This window comes from Muscardinus avellanarius (assembly GCF_963383645.1).
Source record: "Muscardinus avellanarius genome assembly, chromosome: 14".
NCBI classification, from domain to species: domain Eukaryota; kingdom Metazoa; phylum Chordata; class Mammalia; order Rodentia; family Gliridae; genus Muscardinus; species Muscardinus avellanarius.
The window spans coordinates 8748793-8772221 of NC_137800.1; the positions used below are offsets into that span (position 1 = coordinate 8748793).

General features: G+C 53.4%; 1 protein-coding gene across 2 annotated transcripts in view; it reads left to right on the plus strand.

The window, feature by feature from the left end:
* The window catches only part of SCARA5 (scavenger receptor class A member 5), a gene marked incomplete at both ends in the record, with an annotated part of 94255 nt that overhangs the window by 62807 nt on the left and 8019 nt on the right, over window positions 1-23429 (plus strand). For both annotated transcript variants that reach the window (XM_080709682.1, XM_080709683.1), the window contains 3 exons: window positions 1045-1125; window positions 3000-3098; window positions 5361-5417. In XM_080709682.1, the coding sequence (XP_080565808.1) occupies window positions 1045-1125; window positions 3000-3098; window positions 5361-5417 (237 nt within the window). The remainder of the gene's footprint in view (window positions 1-1044; window positions 1126-2999; window positions 3099-5360; window positions 5418-23429) is intronic.

Genomic DNA, 23429 nt, shown 5'->3' on the forward strand with positions numbered 1-23429 from the left:
GATTGGGCTTTCACAGGACACTGGGACAGTATAGTATCTTTTTAAACATACACGCTGTCTTATACATAAGACACTGGGCAAATATGATATCTGGGTCTCTGGGATAAAATGGGTTAAGCACTATGGGAGGTGCTTCTGCTCTGGGTTGAGCACCCAGGGGAAGATGCTCCCTCTACCCTCTCACCCAGCTGCCTCTCCACCCCGGGCTGCCAGTCCCGACAGGACAGACCAGGAGCCGGCATGGTAGGCTTAGGTGAGGTCTCCCTTCCTGGTAGGCTTAGGTGAGGTCTCCCTTCCTGGTAGGCTTAGGTGAGGTCTCCCTTCCTGGTTTGCAAGCAGCTAGCTTCCCACTGTACTCTCACCTGGTTGTGGGTGGGAGGGGAGAGAGGAGAGAGAGAGGAGATAGGGACAGAGGGAGGGGGAGAAAAGAAGGAGGAGGAGGAGGAAAGAAAAAAGGGAGGAAGAGGAGAGAAGAGAGAAAAAAAGCATTTTGCTTGCTAGTGTTCAAACTCTCTGGGGTCTTCTCTTATAGAGCCATTAATCCCATCATGGGGGCCCCACCCTCATGACCTCATCTAACCCAACCCCCTCCCCAAATCCCCTCCTAAAACCACTGCAGTGGGGAGCTGGGCGTGGTGGTGTGCACGCTTTTTTTTTTTTTTGAGAGGTGGAGACGGGACAATCACGGTTCCAGGACAGCCTCAGCTACTTAGGCCCTTTGCAACTCAGTGAGACCCTGTTTCAAACTAAAGAATAAAAAATAGGGCTGGGGTATAGCTCGGAGGTAGACTGACTCTCCACCCCAATACCACAGAAAAAAAATAGAACCACCGCAATGGTGGAGGACGTTAATGTATGGGTTTGGGGGGCAGAGTATTTGGTCCTGAACACCCCACCCTCTTTTCACCTGGCCAGCTCCTTGAGATTTCACGTGGGATGCCACTGTTTCCAGGAAACCTTCCCTGATGGCATCCTGGGCACTCCCAGTGTGCACTGCTGACCTCTGAAAGCAACCCTCTGACCTAGAGCCTTGTCACCTTTCAGGGCCACCAGGACCCAAAGGCGACCAGGGCAGCGAGGGCAAGGAAGGCAGGCCTGGCATCCCTGGACTACCAGGACTTCGAGGTAACAGGGGCCCAGGGGGACCTGGGGGAGACCTGCACGGCAGACCCAACCCTGTCCTTTCTCCGTGCTGTAGATGATGGGGCTCCCCTCAGCGAGGCTCCCAGAGGCTCTGTTCCTTAAGAGACTGGGGGCTGGTGCACCTCAGGATGGAGCCATCTGTTCTCAGATCTGAAGGGAGAGGGTGCATGAGAGCCCTGGAGCCCCTCAAGCCGCTCCCCACCCCCAGGAGGCAGGGTGCGCACAGCAGGGCCTCCACAAAGGGCTGGGGGTATTTCACAATCCAGACCGACCCTGGAGCCTGCTGCACCCTGCCAGTGTTCCCACCAGGCCCAGCACCCAGAAGGAGTCCAGAATACCTGTCCCCCATCCTGCTACACGCCGCGACAGCCTTGCAGGTGCGGTGGCCACTGGGAAGGGCACTGTGGGGCCCCCCAGAAAAACTATGTTTCTAGACTCAGAGTCTCAGATTCCTGCCGCCTCTTTAGCCAACTTTGCGCCTGCGTCTCCCCCTTCCTGAGCCTGCGCTGCCTGTGGAGGCTTCAAAGCCGCTGATGCAAAGGAGATACAGAGATACAGAGATATTTCAGGAATGAAACCTCCCAAATCCAAGCACGCTGCCAACAGAAAAGAGGAGGCACAGGCTGGCAGAGGACAGAGAGCTGGCACAAGTGGAGGAGGCCCCAGCCCGGCCTCCATTCTCTTTTCCCTCTCTGCGGGCTCTCAGAGCCGTGGAGCCCCTTTTCTGCCTAATGAATCATGGGGTGGGAGCTTCAGGCACATCCTGCTCTGGATGTAAGGTCTGTGGCCACCGGGCTCTGGGAACAGATACATCGCCTTAGGAAGGGAAAGAAGGAAATTCCATCCGCCCTCTCCGAGGTCCTCCCACCCCCTGGAGGCCGTTGGTCTTTCCAGCCCTTTGACGTTAGCACTGGAGGAGTAATTGCTGGGAGACAGGTTTCTCGTGTCGCCTGGGGAAAAAAGCCCAAAGAAACCCCACTAGCCTTCCAAGCAGAAAAGGATAGTTAGTCAGTTAATGATTGGTGCTCTGCTTTACAGAGATAACTGTGGGCTTAGGTCAGGCCTCTGGGGCCCCCGGCTCTTGCTCGGTGGAGGCGTTTGTTGATTCTGGCTCGATGCAGGCTGGGGCCGAGGACCCTCGTGGCCGGGAGCCCAGGGCCTGGCCAGGCGGCCGGTCCTGCACCTCACTCCTGACCTCCCTCACTTCAGTGTGTCGCCTCTAGCGCCCTCTGCTAGATAGCTCCTGTGTTTGTGGAAAGGAAAAGGCCTGTCGCTCTTTCTTTAAATAGGATGGGACAGGCCCCCACTTCCTCCTGCTCACTAACAGGCATCCCCGTGCCTGCTCTAAGTACCAGGAAACCCCTCTGATCCAGCCCGCGATGAAGCTGTCCAATTTTGAGCTTTCCGTTCAGGAAGAGCAGGGCTCAGAGCCTGCCTCCGGTACGCCTTGCTGCGTGGTAGCTTGACTTCTCTGGGTCTTAGTTTACTCATTCATAGAACAGGTGAAGGAAAACCTCCCTGCCGGTTGTGAGAATTAAACCAGAAACTTTATGCCTGGTACACAGAAGTGTTCCAAAAACTTTTACTGAGTTTAAGCCTCCAGCATGTCTCCAGGTCCTCCAGCTTCCGAGTGGAGTCCGCAGCAGCAGCCTTCACTACAGATCGGGGCCTTTTGGTGGGGAGGGTCCGAGCTGGTGGTTAAAGTCCGTGCTGACCTGTTTACGCCGCATCTTGGAGAAGACGCAGGAAACAGCAGCTGTGAAGGACGCGTGCTTGCAATCACTAATGGAGACCGTGACTTCTAAGGGACCTTCCAGTCCCGAGTCTGAAGCCCCCACTGTCTCTTCTCTCCCCAGGTCTGCCAGGAGAGAGAGGAACCCCAGGACTGCCTGGCCCCAAGGGTGACGACGGGAAGCTGGGGGCCACGGGCCCAATGGGCCTGCGCGGGTTCAAAGGTAATAACCACGGGCAGCACAAGCACCGGAGCTGGTGAACCAGGGTCTCATCTCAGCCGAGCGCCCTTGGGCAAGGGCCTCCATCTCATTAAGCTTCAGTTTTCATCTGTAAACTGGACCTCCTCCTACTGCTGTGTCCACAGTTCCATCATGGGACATGAGCAGATATATATGTGTAAAAATACTACGCAAACTCCAACGTCCTGGTGGTGGTGGGGGGGGAGGCAGTGCTACAGGTGCCGCGGAGAGCGGAACCGCCGAGGGCGTCCGGGTGAGACCGGAGGCTGCAGCCAGACGCCTCGCCTTTTGCAGTGCCCGTGTTTCCCCCAGCATTTACAAATTTAATTCAGTTCTCAGATTTACATCGCCAGCGGTGTTGTGACTTTTAGGGGAACCTACTTCAGAGTCAGTATCTGTCTTTCCATTTCATTTAGAAGTTGTCGACTTCCTGTCATCGCTGCAAAAGATGAGACATCTAGTGCTTTTTCTCAGGCCTCCTACTTGTTATATTAACCCAGGAAAAACAAAGTCTTGCTACTCATCTCCACCCTGTCCGGGAAGGTTTCTTAATCTTGGGTCGTTGGGAAGTCTTGTTCTACTTTCTGGTTGGTGATGAAACAGGTTGAGGCTTTTCCTTTATAATCCTCACTTAAGAAAATTAAATTTAAAACAGATTATAAAAGCTATATATATATATATATATATATATATATATATATATATATATGCTTATGCTTGCTGGGAAAAAATAGACACAAGTTTGGATGTGACCCAGAGTGAGTACACACCCACGTGGTCCCTTCACGCCTTCCCCTTTAGATGACCACGTAGGCCCTTCGGAACACATCCAGCCAGACCTTTCTCTGAGCATTTGCATATACGTAGCTGCCTTTGTTTCTTTCAAACCTGGGACTATGCTAGTCTTAGAACTTTCTGACTTGCTCTTTTCACCAGGCAAAAACCCAATGCCATGGGCTTTTCTTTTTTTTTTTCATTTGCAAATGTCTTTCTGGAGGTCCTTGGGATGGAAATCCTGGCTATTTCAATGCCTGTTGAATTGTGCCAGGACTTCTCTACTTCTTTGTAGCGTGAGATGCCAGCTGGGAAAAGAGCTCTGCTCTTTCAGCCATATCCTGGGAAGGAAATTTCACAATTCCCTGGAAACTCTTGGTCCTGTTTTATAGTCTCCCCCACCAGAAAATCTGCCTGCCACGGAACCTGTCTCCTCCCTATAGAACTCAAGTTCCCCCTTTCTACCTCCCCTCTGTGCCCATTAGAAAAACCACTTGAATGTGGGCTTCTAAAACCTGGACCATTTAATAGGAATACTATCTTTGTTTTGCCGTCTTCCTGCTTAATAATACCATGTATTCTTTCCGTTTAGGTTATAGGTGTTGCTCTTCTGTGTTTTGTTTTGATACAGGGGCCTCAACCCAGGTGCACTCTACTTCCAAGCTGCACCCCAAGCTTTATCATATTTTAATTTTTTTTTTTTTTTGCGGTACTTCGGATGGAACCCAGGGACATGCTGCCTCTGAACTACACCCCAGCCCTATTTTTTAATTCTTTATTTTGAAACAGGGTCTCACTGAGCTGCAAAGGGCCTCACTAAGTAGCTGAGGCTGTCGGTGAACCTTGATCCTCCTGTCTCAGCCTCCCAAACGCTGGGATTACAAGCGTGCGCCACCAAGCCCGGCCTATATTTTAATTTTGAAACAAGGTCTTGCTAAGTTGCTGAGACTGGCCTCAAACCTGCAACTCTCCTATCTCAGCCTCCCGCGTACTGGGATTACAGGCGTGCACCACCGCGCCTGGTTTGTGCTCTAAGTAGGAGGTGATGAGATTCCTTGGCCGGGCCCTTCCTCCTTCCTGGGATGACCTAATTGGCTGAGCGCCTGTCTTCCCTGCTGTGTCCTCTGGTTGCTGGTGGCTCCTTCCTAAGGATTCCTCTGCTCTTGAGTTAAAAAGTATGCAAATAGCCGGGCGTGGTGGCGCACGCTTGAGATCCCAGCATTTGGGAGGCTGAGACAGGAGGATCGTGGTTCACCGACAGCCCCAGCTACTACTTAGTGTGGCCCTTTGCAACTCAGTGAGACCCTATTTCAAAATAAAGAATAAAAAATAGGGCTGGGGTGTAGCTTGGAGGTAGAATGCCCCTGGGTTCCATCCCCAGTACCACACACAGAAAAAAGTTTGCGGATAACGTTTTATGAACAGTTAGGATTGCTTCTGTTCCTAATGTCAGTTTTCTTCTTGCTTTAGGTGACCGAGGCCCGAAAGGGGAGAAAGGGGAGCGAGGAGACAGAGCGGGAGAGGCCAGTAAGTAGGGAAGTTCTGCGGACCCCTGGGTGCCGTGTCCTCACACGGGGACACTTGTGCACTCTACAAAGCTCAGGGTCCAGGGGCTGGAGGGGCAAAGACCCTTCCTCCCTTTTTCAGCAGGAGGCACCGACGGAGCTCAGGGGCACAGGCTATGATTCTGGAGGTGGTATCAATCCCAGCGGCCTCCACAGCTGGCTGTGTCCAAGCTCAGTGCCTCAGATTTTGCTAATCTATAAAACGGGCACAATAGAGTCCTCACCTCCAGGGTCAGAATGAGAAATAAAGGGGCTGATCCAGGCACGTGCTTGAAAGAGGGACTCTACACCTGGGTAGGACTCGGGATGCATGGATTATGATTACTCTGCATAATGAGCCACTTCAGACACACTTCCTCGAATCATCCAAGATGCTCATTAAAATTCAGTGACGCCCTCCCTGGGCGTGGCACGAGGAAGGGTGCAGAAGCCAAGGGAAATCTCTCCTGCGTTCCTCCTTCCCACTGGTGGGCGATGAGGCTGGAGACCCGGTTATCCAGCTACACCCAGGGTAGAAAGAGGAACGGGGGGGGGGGGGGATCTTTTTAGAATGGGTTTGAGGGGTGCCTGCTTATCTAGTTGTGACTCTCTTTTATAGGGTGTATTTTTGTAGAATCTTGGAAGGGTTGCCAGAGAAGAGTGAGCAGAGTCTCCTAGCCAAGCCTTAAAAAAAGAAAAGAGCAAAAACAACTAGCAATGGGGCTATTGGCAGGAGAGTGGTCACGTTCTGGGCATCTGTGGTCTTGCCTGACCGGGGCCTGGGCCGGGAAGGGCGCCCGTGCTCTTGGTCTACGGACCCCCAGCGACGCGAAGTCCTGCGGCCTCGCAAGCTGGAGGCTGGCCGGGCCTCCCTGGAGGCCTGGGCACTGACTGCGGTCTCTGGAGTGTTGCTCCCTCCCGCCCGCCCTGTTAGTTGACTGATTCTGACAGCAGCCTGCCAAGGTGGCTCACAGGGTGGCGGCCTTTAGCTCTGAGAAGTAAACAACCCTGACAGCTTGGGCAGGAAGGGAGGAGCGGTGCGGACAGATGACCTTTGAGAGGGAGATGGGAAACGCTTGCCCACATGCCGGAGGGTCTAGTCAGGGACTCTCTGGCGGCTGTCAGAGTACCCTGGGTACGAAGGATGCTCTCTCTGGTCATGATTCTCTGTGGGCCGAGCTGGCTGGGCTGTGAGGTGGGGCACAGCCAGAGTCCAGGGGTGTGGGGCCTGGGATGGGTGGTGGGGGCTTGAGGAAGGCGCCCCATCTATTTGGCCCCTGAGCTTGCTAACTATGCAGCCAGGGCTGATGTCAGCTCTGGGCCCCTCCCCAAGGGACTAGGACGCTTTCCTGCCCTGAAGAGACAGCATTCTGACCGGACCCCAGTGCTCCCCTCCAAGTCCCCCAAATGGCCTCCCTGGGCAATGGAACCAGAAGGTGAGGGTCAGCCAGTCAGCTCCCGGGAGGAAGCTGGGAGAAGCACAGGAGTCACGGAGCCAGGAGGCCTTCACCCATATCCCCCGTGTTCAGAGGCTCAGAGAGAGCTCAGGCCGGCCTTGGACAGTGGGGTCTTGGAGAGCAGAGCCGAGCTCTTTAAACCCCTAGTGACTCCCTCCCGCTCCCCTGGCTCTAGATGCCTGGGGGAAAGGGCCTCAAGCTGGGGGACTGTTGAGGCCAGCTGTTCTGTGCCTGGACCAGTTTGGGTCACCTTCCCACGGCCGCCTCCACTGCCCAGCCTGCCTCCGGCCACACTGTGCACACTCTGTTCACACCCCTGCTGTGTTTCCAAGGTACTCCCTTCCCAGAGGTGACAGCTCTATCCCTGAGACCCAGCTCTGAGAGGCAGCTCCAGGCTCATCTTTCAAAGAAATGTGGAAATTCTGACCAGCACAGTGCCCACTTCTGCGGCTCTCTTAGTCATTCGGCGGGCTGGCTGGAACCGTGGGCAGCCCCACCGTAAGGGTGGGAAGGAGGAATTCTTCAGCCAGACAGCTCTCCTCTTCCAAAGACCAGCGCAGCGCCCCCTGGCTGTCTCTGGAAACCTGCCCCCCCACCCCCCCTGCCTTCCCGGGCTGGGAACCTTCAGCAGTTATCTCTTGTCTACCTGTAGCGCAGAAACCTCAAGTTCCAGCAGGTGGGGATGTTACCATATTAAAGGCTTTGGTGCCCAAACAAGACAGACCCCCATGCCCCAGGTGGGAAATGGTGCTGTGTGTGTGTGTGTGTTACTGGGGTTGAACCCAGGGGCATTCTACCTCCAAGCCACACCCCAAGCCCTATTTTGGTACTTATTGTGAAGCAGAGTCTTGCTAAGTCGCTGAGGCTGGACTCAAACCTGCGACTCTCCTGTCTCCACCTCCCAACTGTTGGGATGACAGGCACGTACCAGGATGTTCTGTAGGAGCTGTGTTTTGAGTCAATACTGAAATACTTTTTAGGACAAAAGTCTTGCCGTTGTTTACTTGCATTTTGACCTGGAGTCATAGAATTCTAGGGTTTGGATTTATTTCAGATCATGTCCTTGTCCTCTCCCAACCCCACCCCACCCCAGCAGTTCACTGAAAAGAGACCAAGAACAGAGAGGCGCATGGATCCCACGGCTACCCACTTAGATCATGGCCAGACTGGACCTAGCCTCCAGATCTCTTGATGTGGCTTGATGAGAAATAAATATATTTTTTTCCTAGGCAATGGCAGTATCAGCCATTCCATTCAATGTTTGGCTTTTGGAAGTTTGGCCAGGAAAGAAAATAATAAAGTTCATATACACATCTCAAAAGAGAACATTTGTTTTGCCCTTGTGTATGGTCCATTTGCAGGAAAAATCGTGTTTTTGTAGAGAGAGAGGGAGTAGGTAAAGGTTTCAGTTTTGTTTAAGTCCCATGGCATGAATTTAGAGCAGGATATAAGTTTGGATTGTTTTAAAATCTTTTCTCAATTTGGTTTCACATGGGAAAAAGAAATTCAGCCAGACGCAGGGGTGAATCCGAGCCAGCGTTGGTTAATAGTTATCACTGGAAGCTTGGAAAACGTGAAGACCGTTTAACACTGTGTGTTTTCACTACTGAGTGAACTTTGGGGGCAGGATCCCAGTGGGCACCCCAGCATGCAGTCTAAGTTCAAAATGAGTGACGGGGGGTGTCTCCAGATAGTTTTCCCCATAACTGCTAAGATATTTCTATCCCTGTTTTAGGATAAAAGAGGCAAATCCTGGCATGGTGGTGCATGCCTGTAATCCCAGTACGTGGGAGGCTGAGACAGGAGAGGGCAGATCTGAGGCCAGCCTCGGCAACTTAGCAAGATTGTCAGCAACTTCGTGAGGCCCTGTTTTGAAATAAAACAATAAATAAAAACGGCTGGGTATGTAGCTCAGAGGTAGAATGCCCCTGGGTTCAATCTTGAGGAAGAAGAGGAAGAAGGAAGAGGAGGAGGAGGAGGAGGAGGAGGAGGAGGAAGAGGAAGAGGAGGGAGAAGGGAGGAGGAGGAGGAGAGAGAAGGAGAAGAGGAAGAAGCAGAAGGGAGGTAAAGAGACTCCTTCAAATCTGGGAACTTCCTTTGTCCCATCCCTAAGCCCTGGAGAATCTATTTAGGATGGTGTCCCACCAAACATTGGCCTTTTCTCAGGTCTACAGAGACAGAGCTGCTACACCCTTTATGTACAAATAATATTTTCATATTAACCACACATACAACCTTAATTTCTTAAATAACTTGAATATCCCAGCAACGATGTGATTTAAGGGTGAACCATGTGCATATAAACCACTACACTTGTAACCCCAGTATTTGGGAAGCCGAGACAGGAGGACTGCGGGCTTGAGGCCAGCCCCAGCAGCTTAGCAAGGTTCTCAGCAACTCTATGAGATTCTGTTTCAAAATAAAAAGGGCTGGGAGCATAGCTTGGAGGTAGCATGCCCCTGAATTCAATTAAAAAAAAAAAAAGAGTGAACCAGCTTTCAAAGAAAAATTAGCCACTCCTACAATACTAATAATGTACACTTGTACCTGCTGCATAAGAACCGGCTTCCGCACACGCCATGTCCCAGCGCTCAGAGTAACACAGTGTGCAGGAGGTACGACCACCTCCACGGTGGAGAGACGAGGCTGGAGTGGACAGGAGAAACTGCAGGGGCCCCGGGTTCATCAGGGACAGAGCCAGGACAGTCGTTCTCTGTCTGACTGGAGTCTGTGCTGTCCACCCTCTGCCGCCATCTTTGATTACTGTCCAGCTGCGCATCCTGGCGGCCACTCTGTCCGAGGGGTTTGGCATGAAGGTGCTCGTTTTTTTCTTTCTTTCTTTCTTTCTTTTTTTTTTTTTTTGCAGGTCTGGGGATGGAACTCAGGGGTATTCGACCTCCGAGCTACACCCCCTGCCCTACTTTTTATTCTTTATTTTGAAACCGGGTCTCACTGAGTTGCAGAGGGCCTCAGTAAGTAGCTGAGGCTGTCTGCGAACCGCGATCCTCCAGGTCTCAGCCTCCCGAATGCTGGGATTACAAGCGTGCGCCCCCACGCCCGGCTGAAGGTGCTCATTTCTTCCGCAGCCATTCTCAGTTACTTTTAAGGCTCCTTCTCTGGGTCAGCTCCCTCTTCTCCACTGAGCTATGGCTGGCCCAGCCTGCTGCAGCCGCGGCTCTGAGCTCAGCCCAAGGAGATTCTCGCAGGGCGGGCGGCTTCCTGGCTACGTAGGAGGCACCTTGCCGAGGAGCGTCTGTGCACTGGTGCGTCTCTCCGCTCCCTCATTCACTCGTTCAGTCTCCATTCAGCCCATCATTCCTTCCCTCTTCTTATCCTTGGAGTGTTGCTCAGCAGGGCAAACACAAACGTATCTGTGGAAATGGAAACGGTTTTTATTTTTCTTCAAATAGTTTCTCTTTAGAGTTGATGTCTAATAACTGCAAATGCACGGGGACGTACAATTCGTGTAGAAAAGTTAAGGTTAAAAACTAAAACGGGCCGGGTGTGGTGGCGCACGCTAGTGATCCCCGCGCTGGGAGGCTGAGTCAGGAGGATCGCGCAGGTTCAAAGCCAGCCTCAGCTACTTAGTGAGGCTCTCAGCAACTCAGGGAGACCCTGCTTCCAAATAAAGTATAAAATAGGTCTGGGAGGATAGCCCGGAGGTAGAAAAGCCCCTGGGTTCCACCCCCAGTTCCAACACACACACACACACACACACACACACACACACACACACACACTAAAACGGAAGGGAAATGTCAGAGAAAAAGGAGCCCAGGAAGCCTCCGACGCGGGAAGGTTGGGAAGTGATAAAACCGAGAGGAGGGAGCCCAGAGAGGGGGCTCAGGACCCCCCGGCCAGGCAGGGCTGGTTTGGCAAGGAGCAGAAGGAAGAGAAGTTGAGGGGGACGCTGAGGAAGGGCACCGGCCTTCCGTGCTTCTGTCACAAAGGCCAGCTAGACGTGTGGATGCGAAGCGAAAGTTTGCCTTGCTCGTTTCTTTGGCAGGCTTCATCAAGCATGTGCTGTATCCCGGGCTTCTCACTAAGAGCTGGGGACGGAGCCTAGAGGTATGGGGGGTCGTCTGCGATCGCCATGGAGTGTGGGAAGGGCGATGGGGGAGGTAGGACAGTTAGCGAGGGGTCTTTGACCCCAGCCCAGAAGGGAAACTGGTATGTAACCGACAGACGTGGAAGATGAAAGTATCCCAGGTACAGAGAACTGCGCAGGAAACAGCAAGTGTTTTCTGATAATCCCTGCTGGTTTGGCATAGCAGGTGTTTGAGATGTAAGAGACTAGACCTGGGCCAAGGGGTGTGTGGGGACCCCACGGGGTTGGGCTTGGCCCTCTGGGCCCCGGGAATCCATCAGCGGGCTGCAGGCAGGGAGCAGACACTGGGAGGTGACTCGAGAGAGAGCCAGACAGGGACCCCACCATCCCCCTGGCCCTCAACGCCCACCAAGGCCTGGGGCGCTGCAAGATGGGCCTTCCCTCCCCAGAGACAGTCCCTCCTGCGGGCCATGTTGCTCCTGCTCCGGCTTCTTCTCCAAGCTCAGCTGCCCCCTGCCCCAGCAAGTCCTGTTTGTTGGAAACATATTTCCAGAATTGATGAGACCCAAACCCCACGGAGCCCTGTGGGAGCAGCACAGGGTGCAGAGGATCAGCGCCCACTTATCCCGAGCTCCTTCACCTGCTGCCAGTGCCAAGTGTGGCTGCCCACTGCCGGCCAGGGGTCCTGTGAGTCAGTCAAGTCCTGGCACTGTCTACCTGGAGTCCGTGCACGCCCTCCGGGTTGAATGCTGGGTCCCATCAGGCTGCCAGGCTGAGCCTCGGAACTCCTGATCAGCCAGCTGTGTGTGTGGTACTGGGAATGGAACCCAGGGGGCATTCTTCCTTCAAGCCATACCCCCAGCCCTACTTTTTATTTTATTTTGGTGGGAGATTTTTAAAGTATTTCGCACAACACCAGGCTTTGCTTATCTGCTTGGAAAGTATTCAAGCAGAAAGCATAAATGGGGTTTACAGAAGGTTTATTTGGAGAAGCAAAGGCACCTATGAGAAAAGCCAGGAGGAGAGGGGGAAGCGGAGGGGATGGAGAAGGGCCACTCCTAGGGATGGAGGCACAGCCCAGCCACGTGGTGGCGCTCCAAAGACGGGTCTGGCAGGGGATGGCATGGAGTGTTCCATGTGAGGGGTTTTGCGGTCCCTCTGGACACCTTCTTTATACATAGTACACGTGGGCTGGTTGACTGCCCCTTGCCCGTTGCACCTTGGTGTCCCTGCGATGTTTCTCTGTCCCCTTCCCACGCAGGAGGGGGTCAAAGTGAGGAAGGCGTTGCAGGTGAATGTCCAGTTTAATCCAGCCAACCCCAGCTCCTAATGTCTAGCTAGCTCTCTAACCCTGTGAGCCCTCTCCTTGGGCTCAATCAATTGCTAGAACAGCTCCCAGAACTCAAGGAAATAGCTGCATTTGCCAGGTTCTTATAAAGGGTACAATTGAGGAACAGCTGGAGGGAAGGAGCACCCAGGGTGCGGTGTGGGAGGGGCCTTCTCCTAAGTCGCCGCCGTGTGTTCTGTGACCCGGAAGCTCTTGGAATCTTGTTCTTTGGGCTTTATGGAGGCTCACTACATCAGCATCATTGATAAAATCATTGGCCATTGGTGCTTGAACTCAGCCCTTAGTGCCTCTTTCCTTCCCGGAGGTTAGGGGACCGGGGGAGGGGGCGGCAGGAGGCTGAAAGTGCCAACGTTCCTATTACATGGCTGGTTCTACTGGAAAACACCCCCCATCCTCAGAAGTTTTTCCAAAAGTCATCATTTTAAAATACACTCAGGTGCAGTTGAAAGGGACTTACCATAAATAAGAAAGCTGGGCATGGTAGTGCACACTTGTAATCCTGGTACTTGGGAGGCCGAGACAGGGGGATCACAGGTTCAAATCCAGCCTCGGCAACTCAGCGAGGCCCTCTGCAACTTAGTGAGACCCCCATTTCCAAATAAGAAAAAAAATCGGGCTGTGGGTATAGCTTGGAAGTAGACTATCCCTGGGCTCAATCCCCAGTACTAAGAAAATGAATAAATAAAAATAAGAAAGCTGCTTAGATGCTGTTTCAGGAGTCAGGGACAAAAGCTAATTATTATAATGCAAGATGCTCTTATCTCTTATATCACCTAGGAGTCACAAGAGTCTTAGGACCTCTGAACAGAAGCCAGGGATGAGGACCAAATATGTGTTTCGTATTACACCACAATTTCACAATAGCAAACCTGAACTCTGAGACCTGTTCCAACCCGCTGGCTGGGCGGGCGGGCAGCCTTACCTTAGACGCCCTGGCCATAATTTCCTTTTTTCCTCTTATTCTGTACAGAGATGGGCTCCGGCCTTCTAGCTGTTCTGGTTTGCCAAGATCCTGGCTTAAGCTTTCCCAAAATAAATCCAGTGACTTCCTAAAAGCGTCTAGCACCCCTTTCCAGGACAGCTTCAGATGGTAATCCTAATTAATCTGTGCTGTACTTGATTCGGTAGCCTTATAAATTCAAGAGGGCCTGCTAGGTGTGATGGTGCACACCTGTAATCTCAGGACTCGGGAGGCTAAGACAGGGGGATCACAGGTTCAAGGCCAGCCTCAGCAACTTAGCCAGGCTCCTCAGCAACTTAGAGATCTGTTTCCAAAAGCTAAAGGGATGTAGCTTGGAGGCAGAATACCTCTGAGTTCAGTCACCAGCATCACACACACACACACACACACACACACACACACACAGGTCTAGAAGCATTAAAGGCCTGGCTCCTTTAAGAATCCAGGTGAACTACAATGCACCAATGAAAAGTTAAAAAAGAAAAGAAAAAATCCAGGTGAACCAATGGGGGGCATGGGGATACAGGGGAGCTGCCTGAGAGGCAGGAACCCCTGAGCTGCCCATATTACCCATCTACATCCATCTCTTATAAGTGATATTTTTAGCATCCTTGGGCAGAGTGGGAGAGGCCAGAGCTGGGGCACCAAAGGCCAAGGCCAGGAGTGATGATGCGCCCTTGGGAAGGGAGTAGCATTAGAAGTTCACTGACAGGACCACTAATGTTTGTATTCTAAATACATACTCAGCACGCTTGTAATCCCAGCATTCGGGAGGCTGAGACAGGAGGGTCACGGTTTGCAGACAGACTCCGCCACTTAGTGAGGCCCTTTGCAACTCAGTGAGACCCTGTTTCAGAATAAAGAATAATAATAATAATAATAATAAAAAATAGGGCTGGGGGATATAGCTCGGAGATAGAATGCCCCTGGGTTCCATCCCCAGTACTGCAATGCATACATACATACATACTCAGTGAAAGCAGGAACCAGGCCAGGTGCAGTGACACACGCCTGTAATCCTAGTACTTGGGAGGCTGAGACAGGAAGATAGCAGGTTCGAGGACAGCCGCAGCAACTTAGCAAGACTCTTAGCAACTTTGTGAGATGTTATTTCAAAACAAGTAAAATAGGGCTGGGTTTGGGGTATAGCTTGGAGGTAAAGTGCCTGGGTTCAATCTCCAGTATGGAAAAGAAAAGAAAGGAAAGGAGGAGCCAAGGGCCAAGGCCAGGGAAGAACTGCTAGTTGGAAAACAATAAGTAAAGCCGGGGGTGGTGGCGCAGGCTTGAAACCCCAGCATTCGGGAGGCTGAGACCGGAGGATCAGGGTTCGCGGACAGCCTCAGCTACTCAGTGAGGCTCTTGGCAACTCAGTGAGACCCTGTTTGAAAATAAAGAATAAAAAAATAGGGCAGGGGCTATAGCTTGGAGGTCAAATGCCCCTGGGTTCCACCCCTGACCCACACACACAAAAAAAAGAACAAAAGCAAACAATAAGTAAACACAGAAGGCAATGCTTGGAGTTTTGGGGGGTTTGGCAGCCAGGTGTGTAAGTGGACCTGAGTGGGGTCGGGTGCTCTGAAGGCTACGGGAGTGGGAAAGAGGGCTAACCAGCTTGCTAGTTCCGCGAACAGGGTCCCTGTACCTTCCGTGGTTAGCAAGTTGACCAGCCCACTTTCCTGGCAGAGGGGCAGTGGCTTCTGGGATTTGCCCTGCAAGAAAACTCTTTTAGTAATAATACAGACCTCAGACTGAAGGGGACTGAAGGGGAACACGGGATTGTCTACATAAACAGCGCCCAAAAACCACTGAAAGACTGCAGTTTGGGTCTTTGTGGGTTCTGTACGCAGAAAGTTTTAAGTTGAGGTGAGGTGAAGATATACACAAACCCAGGAATGGTTGAACGGTTTATTTAGAGAACATTTCAAACAAACTTAAGAATCGTTCTTAATCCCCATGACCCCCAGCTTTCCTGGCCGTGATGTTGGGCACTGAAGCCTGCTGGGAGCCCGGACGGCCACCTCTGCTTTGACGCAGAAACACTCTGAGAACAGGCCCTGGGACCCGCTTTAGATGGAATTACCTCCCCCGGAGCTGGATTTTAGCCTCTTTTCTTCAGGGAGCTGTTTGTGGAATTGTGATGGGAGAAAGAGAAATGAGAGACAGGCGAGGCTGTGGCCCTCCTGGGGAGGTCTTGTGGGCACCGTGGTAGGAGGGGTTCCCGGCTGGCTTCCTGGCTGACTCGGGCTGAGAGGGCCGCTGGCCACAACGCCTTCCTCCCCACCACCGTCCCCCATCCCCACCACCGTCCTCCGGCAGACTTAGGTTGAGCTCAGCACTGCTGAGATCCGACCCCCCAGGCCCTGAGCTCCTGCCAGCCTCAGGATAACTGGGTGGCCAGCCTCACCTCCTCCGGAGCAGTAGCACCCTTGCCCGGGGGCACGGCACTGGAAGGCCTGCCTCTCCAAGTGCCCCTGCCTTTGAGGGTTTGCAATAAGGAGTTAGAAACATCCCAGCCAGAGATCTCACCTGCCCAGGAAAGCCCCACAAATCCAGTGTCGCCAGGCCCAGATGACGCCCTCCCACTGCCGTTGGATAAGTCCCTGGTTCTGGGCTGGGCTGGCTCTCTGTTTATTATTTGATCAGAGGCATTTTGAACACCCACCAGAAGCTAGGCAGCGGGAAATCGCAACCTCCAAGAGAGAAGCTCCCAGTTTCCAAATAACACGTCATAGGGTTGGGGACACACAGGTGAGAAGGTCCAGGGTGGTCAGCGCAGTGATGTGGTCACTAGTACCAGGATTTGGAGAAAGTCCCCTTCTCTGAGCCTCACCTTTCTCACCTGTAAAAGGGGAAAATACCACCCATCTTAGACAAGATGCCTAATAAAAATGCGTTGAAGGGTCCCCAAGTCCCACGCTGAGTTCAGCGCGGCTTACCCCAGGAAATGGCATGTTATAATGCACACCCACAGCCCAGGCCACATTTTGAAAGCAGTACCCTCCAGGAGAGCAGAAATGACCAGAAAAGCCTTCTTTTTACTTTGGGGATGGCTCCTGTCCGCCCATATGGATCACATTTCCTGTTGAGAAGTGTCACCCCAGCCCGGGGAGGTGGGGCTGCAGCGCCCTGTGCTGCAGGCGGCTGGGGGCATGGGGAGTTCTTTCTTTATAAGAGAATGAAAGTTCAACTTCCTTAATGGGCAGATGGTCCAAATTATCCCTGGGGCCCTGCTCCGCAGCTGCAGAAACGCAGAGCCTGTTTTCCCAACCCTATGTTTATTTCTATTCTCCACAACCTCCTTTCTTTGGTCTTGTTTTGCTTTGGCAGGGGGATTGGAAGGCAGAATAACAAACTTCAAGGAGCCCTACACGTCCAGGTCCAGGCCGGCGTGGGCTTCGCTCTACTCCTGGGCTCTGGGGCCTTCGAGTGCACAGTCACGCCACTCAGAGACCCGTTACTCTCTCAAGGTTCCAGGCTACTCGGTGACCCGTTACCCTCTCACGGAGCGTGAGCCCCATTCATTCACCCACTAGTTCATTCACTCAGCACCATCTGCCGTGTGCGGGCACCTGTGTGCAAGTGGAGACAGGACTGGGTGCACAGTGGCTGTCACCCTGGCATATGGAAGGTGACATCAGAAGTGCATAGAAGCACAGGACAGGAGCGGCACTGTAACCGTTCTGATGGCCTTTCCAGAGGAGGCGACGCCCGTGTGGACAACCGCTGAGTCATAGGGCCCCAGCTTGACCCCAGATCCCTCCTCTCAGACAGTGCCCTGTCTGTGCCTGAAGACCACCTGCAACTGTCCCACAGTACCCCGACTCTTAAGAACCGTCCCCAACCCTGGTAGTTTTCAAACCCCCTCACCCCCGTGACTCTCCTCTGCAGTCAGGGCTGAGAATCACAGCTTCAAGTTCAGGATTCGCTCCGTGAGCCCAAGGACAGGAAATACTGTGGACTGTCGGGCCTTTGCGAGATAGGAGAGAAGTGCTTGTATTCGCCTGAAGTGGGCAGCCAGGGAGCTGTCACTGAAGCTGGAAAATGAGAAGCCTCTGCTCTGCTCAGACTCAACCCTGTAGCAGCTGTGGGGCCCTCCGGACATCACTAGACTCTTCCAGGCCCTTTTTCTCTTCTATAAAATGAGAGCCATAGTAATTAACTTATACGCACTTTGCGCAGAGCTTGCCAGGCGAGAGCAGCCAGCAGACAGACTAATTCCCTTCCCCGTCCACGTTGGACTAGCAACCTCTCCTGGGAGCGCCTAGGGCTTGGCTTTGCTGTAGTTGGGCTTGGGACAGCTCAGGGACAAGCCTGGTCAAGATCTGCTGCCAGTCGGTAGTTCCAAGGCTTGCCCAGCCAGATCTGAGAGCTGCGAGCTACTAACTGGTCACCCTGGATCCGCAGAGGGCTGGGTACTGAAGCCACTTGCTCGGTTGTGCCAAAAGAGAAAGATATTCTACATTGTAGTCTCAGCCCCCAAGAGTAGCTGCATGGAGTGTAAATAAGGTACGAGTAAGTGGATGAGGAAACACCGGAGACATTCAGAGATGCCAGGGCCCAGTAAGTGGAACCAGATGCGTGTTTTAAAATCCCGAAATGGGTTCCCTAGAGATACCACGAGCCCCCTTCCATTCCCAGAGGCAGGAGGAGCAGCTGGCAGGCATGGGCATACAGAGGAGAGGGTGCCTGTGATGAAAGCGGGGAAGGGGCTCGGGGCCAACACCCAAGGCCCCTTCCCGCTCTGGCTCTCAGGGATATGGGGCAGGAGGGTCTGGGCTAGGACCTGCATGTCCAGGACCCCGCTTTTCCTATGTATTCACAAAGCAGCAAGAGCAATGAAGAGCTTACGTTGAGGCGGAATCCCACATGGTAGGAGACTCCTACGGTCTGTGCTGGGAGCTCAAGGGTAGCCCAGGCCTCGTGCGGAATTCCTGGGCCATTCCCGAGCTGCCTTGCTTAACGAATCACATCCAGTTTGCATTAGTGTGCAGAAAGTTGCTGACAGCAGGAGCCAGGCTTCTGCCGGATGCCCTTGTCCCCCTTCCCTCCCCGGGTATGCGGAGGAGCCAGGACCTGCGTCCTGGGAGATGAGGGGAAGTGGGGAGGAGCCCGGTCCAGTTGGAGGAGGAGCACTGCTGCTCTGCACAGAGGCTGCCAGGGATCCGATCCCCATCCCATCTGGGCCACTGGTTTCCAGACTGTTCTCAGCGTGCAGGGAGACTCCTCAGAGCTGACCCATGCACTGCTAGGCGGCCTGCTGGCCAGTGGGAACAGGGGATCACAGTGACGAAAGCCTGCGTGCCATGGCGCCTCTCCACCTCGGATGCACACCTGCAGTGCTGAGCAGGGTGGCCCGCCAGCGTTCCATGCCCAGAGAAAAGTCAGGCTCATAGTTCCCGTGTTCCCATAGCCAGCTCAGCCAGGCACTGAAGGTTAAGACCGGAACAGGGAGGGGCAGGAAGGAGAGCCCTCAGAAGGGCAATCTGATGGAGGCCGCAACAAAGGCAGGCAGCCCTCCGCCCAGCTGCCTCAGCCCACCTGGCCATCAAGCCTGTCCAAGCTTCCCCAGCCAGGCGCCATGATAAGTACTGAGGGCTGTGGACTAATAAGATGTTGACTCCTCCCGAGGGCAAGCAGGATACGGGGGCACAGCCCTCAAAGGGGAGAGCTTCGGTGGGGCTCCCGGCAGAGCCCGCTGGTCTGGGGAGTCTGCCCTGGGCTCACTCCCCTTGGTAGGATGGCCATGAAAGGAGGGTGGTCTAGGAAGTTCAGGCCCCGGCTTGTCTGCTCGCTGCAGGGTGACCGTGGTAAGCACATCGCCTCTCTGGGCCTCTGGCTCCTCCTCTGCCACAGGAAGACTTTGGACCACGTCATCTCCAACACTCTGCTACCTGGCATATTCTGTGTTCCTTTGTCATTTGTGATGACGGGAAAAGCCCAAAGGTTGTATCACGAGGAAGGACAGTGGCTCCAGGCCCTCCCAGCGGGGCCTCTGTGACTACAGCTGAGCTCCCACAAGTCACTACCAGCCACGCCTCCCTTGTACGGACCTGTTCTTCTCATAATCTGACCCCATGTGTCTCATCCTCTCTCACCCTCTCTTTACTGGGGAGCCAGGGCAGTTTGTGGGAGATCGGAGGCCTGAGTCTGGCTGCAGGAGGTGGGTGAGGGCCTCAGAGTTGGTCCCAGGAGCAGCCTGGGAAATGGGTAGAGTCAGTTTATCAGGCTGGGGAACAGGAGGCTGGTTTTATGGACTGGAGCTACAGAGAGGCAGAAAGCCCCAGGCAAAGAGTATGACCAGCGATACTCCTGAAAACTTGTGTGTGGGGGTAAGGGGACGGTGAGCTCTTGGCTCTGAAGATGAGGAGGCTGACCAGCTGGAAGGGCCCGGCCCCTGGCCTGCTTCTCCTCCCTCATGGGTTCTCTCTTCTAGAGTTGCACAGCAGGTCCAAGCAATGATGCTTCTGGGCTGAGCTTTGATGTGAGACCGTGCTTCTCTGTCTGCTCCAATATGGTGGGGAGCCTCTGAATCTCTGTCTGCTCCAATATAGTGGGGAGCCTCTGCCCCAGGGTGGAGGTGCCCTGGTCTCCAACACAGGGCATCAGGGAAAGAATAGCAGAGACCGGCCCTGTGGACATGAGCATCTCTGCTAAGGATGGGGTAGGGTGGAGTAGAGCTGACAAGGTAAAGCTCTTCCCAAGACTTGGGGTCTGGGGATTGAGACAGTCCACAGGTTGGAACAGTCTCTGTTGCCCTCCATGTTTGGGTGAAGAACAGCCAAGGATGAAAGGTTGACAGTGTTCTTCCTGCACAGAGCTGGACAGGAGGCCTAGCCTTGTGGTCAGTACTGTCCACTGCAGGCTGTAAACAGATGGAGAGGTGATCTCTAAGCTTCTTGCCAGAGCAAGAAGAAGCGTGTGATAATCTCCTTACCCAGGAAGCTCACTCCATGAATCCAGATCAGATAGCCACATAGGAAGCCAGGTGTGGGGACACACACTCGCAATCCCAGTACTTGGGAGGCTGAGACAGGATCGCAGATTTGAGGCCAGCCTCAACAACTTAGGAAGACCCGCAGCAACTTACTGAGACCCTATTTCAAAATAAAAGAAATAAATAAAATAGGGCAGGGGGTGTAGCTTAGAGGTAGGAAGCTCCTGAGTTCCATCCCTAGTACCAAAATAAATAAATAGGATTGGGGGTGCAGCTTGGAGGTAGAATGCCCGTAAGTTTACTCTTTAGTGCCCAAAGAAAAAAATAAAAAGAAAAGAAATCTCCATAAGGATGGTGGGACAGGGCTTGGGGTTGCCGATTCTCGTTTTGTTCAGGAAGTATTTTCCGGAGCTCACTGGGGAGGAACACCCAGGAGGAGGTAAGGGGGCTCTCAGTGCGTGGGGAGCGGTTATTGAGGGAAGTGTCTGGAGTCTTCAGAGCCGGGAACCCCGCTGGTCATCGGGGACATTGTTGCCCTTTGTCCCCTTCCAACTGGACCACCCCGCCTGGGTTTCAAACCATCAGATATTCCAGCTCTCTGTAGGAATAACACTGTCAACTTTGCACCCTTGATTGGAAAACCCAAGCTCCTGGATGTGCCAGGAGCTGTTCGTCACCCCAAACATGAACGACAACAGAGACTCTTCCAACCCAATGAACTGTCCCCACCCCAAGTCTGGGGAAGCACTTTTCCTGGTCTGGCTTCTGTTCTCCTCCACTGACATGTGCACACAGAGGCACCTCCTTGACCCCAAAGAACCCTGCAAGTAGCCCTGCAGGGACCAGGACCTGAGGAAGAAGCTCGCGGGACTAACAAGAACTGTCCTGGGAGGGCGCGCAGCGGGCTGAAGCCGCCGCTCGGGCTCCACGGCTCGTTAAGTGGGGGCTGACGCATTACGTGTGGGGTGAGAGCATTTCCGGGCTGTAGTGGGTTGCTTAGTGGGGAAACTGTGTCCTGGGGCAGGAACTGCTGGGAATAAGCCAGAGTTGCGGCCCTCTGCCCACAGAAACCCAAAGCTCTTAGCAAGTCATGATGGGCTCCTCAGGCTGGAGCGGGGGTCACCGCTGGCGTTTGGTGACTGCCCAAGTGCACGGCTGGAGGTGGCCTGGCAACTCAGGGCTGGCAAAGGCACCGCCCTTCTGCACACTGGCCTCCCTACACCTTCTTAGGGGCCAAGGAGCTAGAGACATTGTCCAGTATCTCTGGTCCCGTGGACTCTCCCAAGTCCCTGGATAGGGGCAGTCTGCAACATAAGCAAATCAGACCTCAGCCTATGGTTTCCCAGGGTGACAGAGCTGAGATTCTGTTAGGGGAAAAGGGAAGGAAGGAAGGAAGGAAGGAAGGAAGGAAGGAAGGAAGGAAGGAAGGAGAGAGAGAAAGCAAGCTTAGCTGAGGGCTATATTCTGTAAGATGAAGCAAGAATAAAATACGCTATCTGGTTTGGATGAGTGCTAGGGAGGTAACGGGCTTTCAGAATCATCTTCAGCCTTCGGGGCAGGTAGGGCTGGGAAATCCTTTATTTATTTATTTGTTTATTTATTTATTTATTGGTGCATTGTAGTCAGACATCTTAATGGGGTACAAGGTGGAAGAGGCGTACGTGCGCACATCACCCATGTAGCCCTTCCCCAGTTCCCCTCCCTCCCCCTCCCTTCTTCTCATGTTTGGCTTCGTGATTGGCTTTGATATGTGTGTGAATGTACAGCATGTATTAGGGAAGTTCCCTCTTCTCCCTTCCCGTCCCCCTCAGTGAGGTTGCCTTATCTGCTCATCTATGGTTTCTCCTTCTTCATCTAGTTTTCCTTCATCTAGTATTTCTAGTTTTTCTTCTTCATCTAGTTTCTGAAAGGACTATGGCTGCCACATGTTTCCTGTTTTTTCAAAGTTGTCCAGCTTCCAAACGTTCTCCTGCCACTTCTATATACATTGAAACCTCTGGGGAATTTCGGTATTTCAACATCCGAATGATGTTTTCCAGGCCTCCTCCACTCCCCAACAAAATCATACGGTAGACCACATCCCTGTTTTCTCATTTGGAATGAAGAGTAGCGGTACCAATACCTGGGCGCTGGGTCTAGAGCCCAGAACCCTCTCATGAAGAGAAGCCATGAGCAACCAGAAGGGGCCGGGAGGTAATGAAGAGGGTGCTGGGGCTGCAGGGTGTGTGCTCTCCACCAGGGCTGTGTCCACCAGACAGCACCTCCCGCCTGGTTCTGTCTCCTCGAGCGACTCCCTCCACTCCTGCAGGTCTGCATTCTACACAGAGTGGGCATTTCAGTGTGCCAGGCACAGTACCAGACCCCACAGTCCTCAGAACGCTCCTGGTGCTCTAAGGGTAAAAGGCAATTCTGATATTTTAGGAATAAGGATGTCCAGAGAACGGGCTCTGGCCAGGTGTGGGGACCAGGGAAGGCTTTCTGGGAAAAAGGACATCTAACCTGAGATTTAAAAGAAAAGTTTAGGCCAGCGTAGAGAATGGGCTTTTTCTAAGGTGAGGGAATCCTTGTCCTACCTCACCTCTCCCCATTAGCCATTCTTCTCCTTATCTACACTTCCAAGATGGCGCCGTCCACACTTCCAAGATGGCACCGTGGCGCGGCCCATCACTCTTCACATCCCATGTTCCTCCTATGCACACATCACTACTAGTTTATTGGCTTTTTTGCCAGTCTCCCCACTAGAGCGCTGACTCCAGGAGAGGGGTCTTCATGCAGGGACGTGTCCGCCCCTTCCTAGCACACTCTCGTCACTTACTTGGCTGAGCTAGAGGATAGAGTGAGGTCAGGCTGGCCAGAGCAGAAGGACGTCAGGGACTCTCTGGACGTCAACCCTGGCTGCCTATGTCACATTCCGCCTCTCTCTTCCTGGGACCCGGCACCCTGCAAGCTCCCTGACCTGCATCCTCCTGCCACCCCTCACCCTACTTACTGACCCCACACTCAGGTTTCTACCCTCAGCGTCCTGCTGTGGTGAGGCGCACTGCCATGTGACCGGTGCTGACCGAGGTGAGACAGGTCTGTGAGAAAGCAGGGCCGACACCTCCCCATGCACCAGCCAGAGGCCGAGTCCCCAAGCCTGGAGGCCTCCTTGGCTGCAGCTGGCTCCAGGCTAGATCCTCACTATGGCCCCAGGGGAGTCTGTGTCCCTCCTGGCCTCTGGACCCCAGCCTCCGTCCACAGTGTCCTT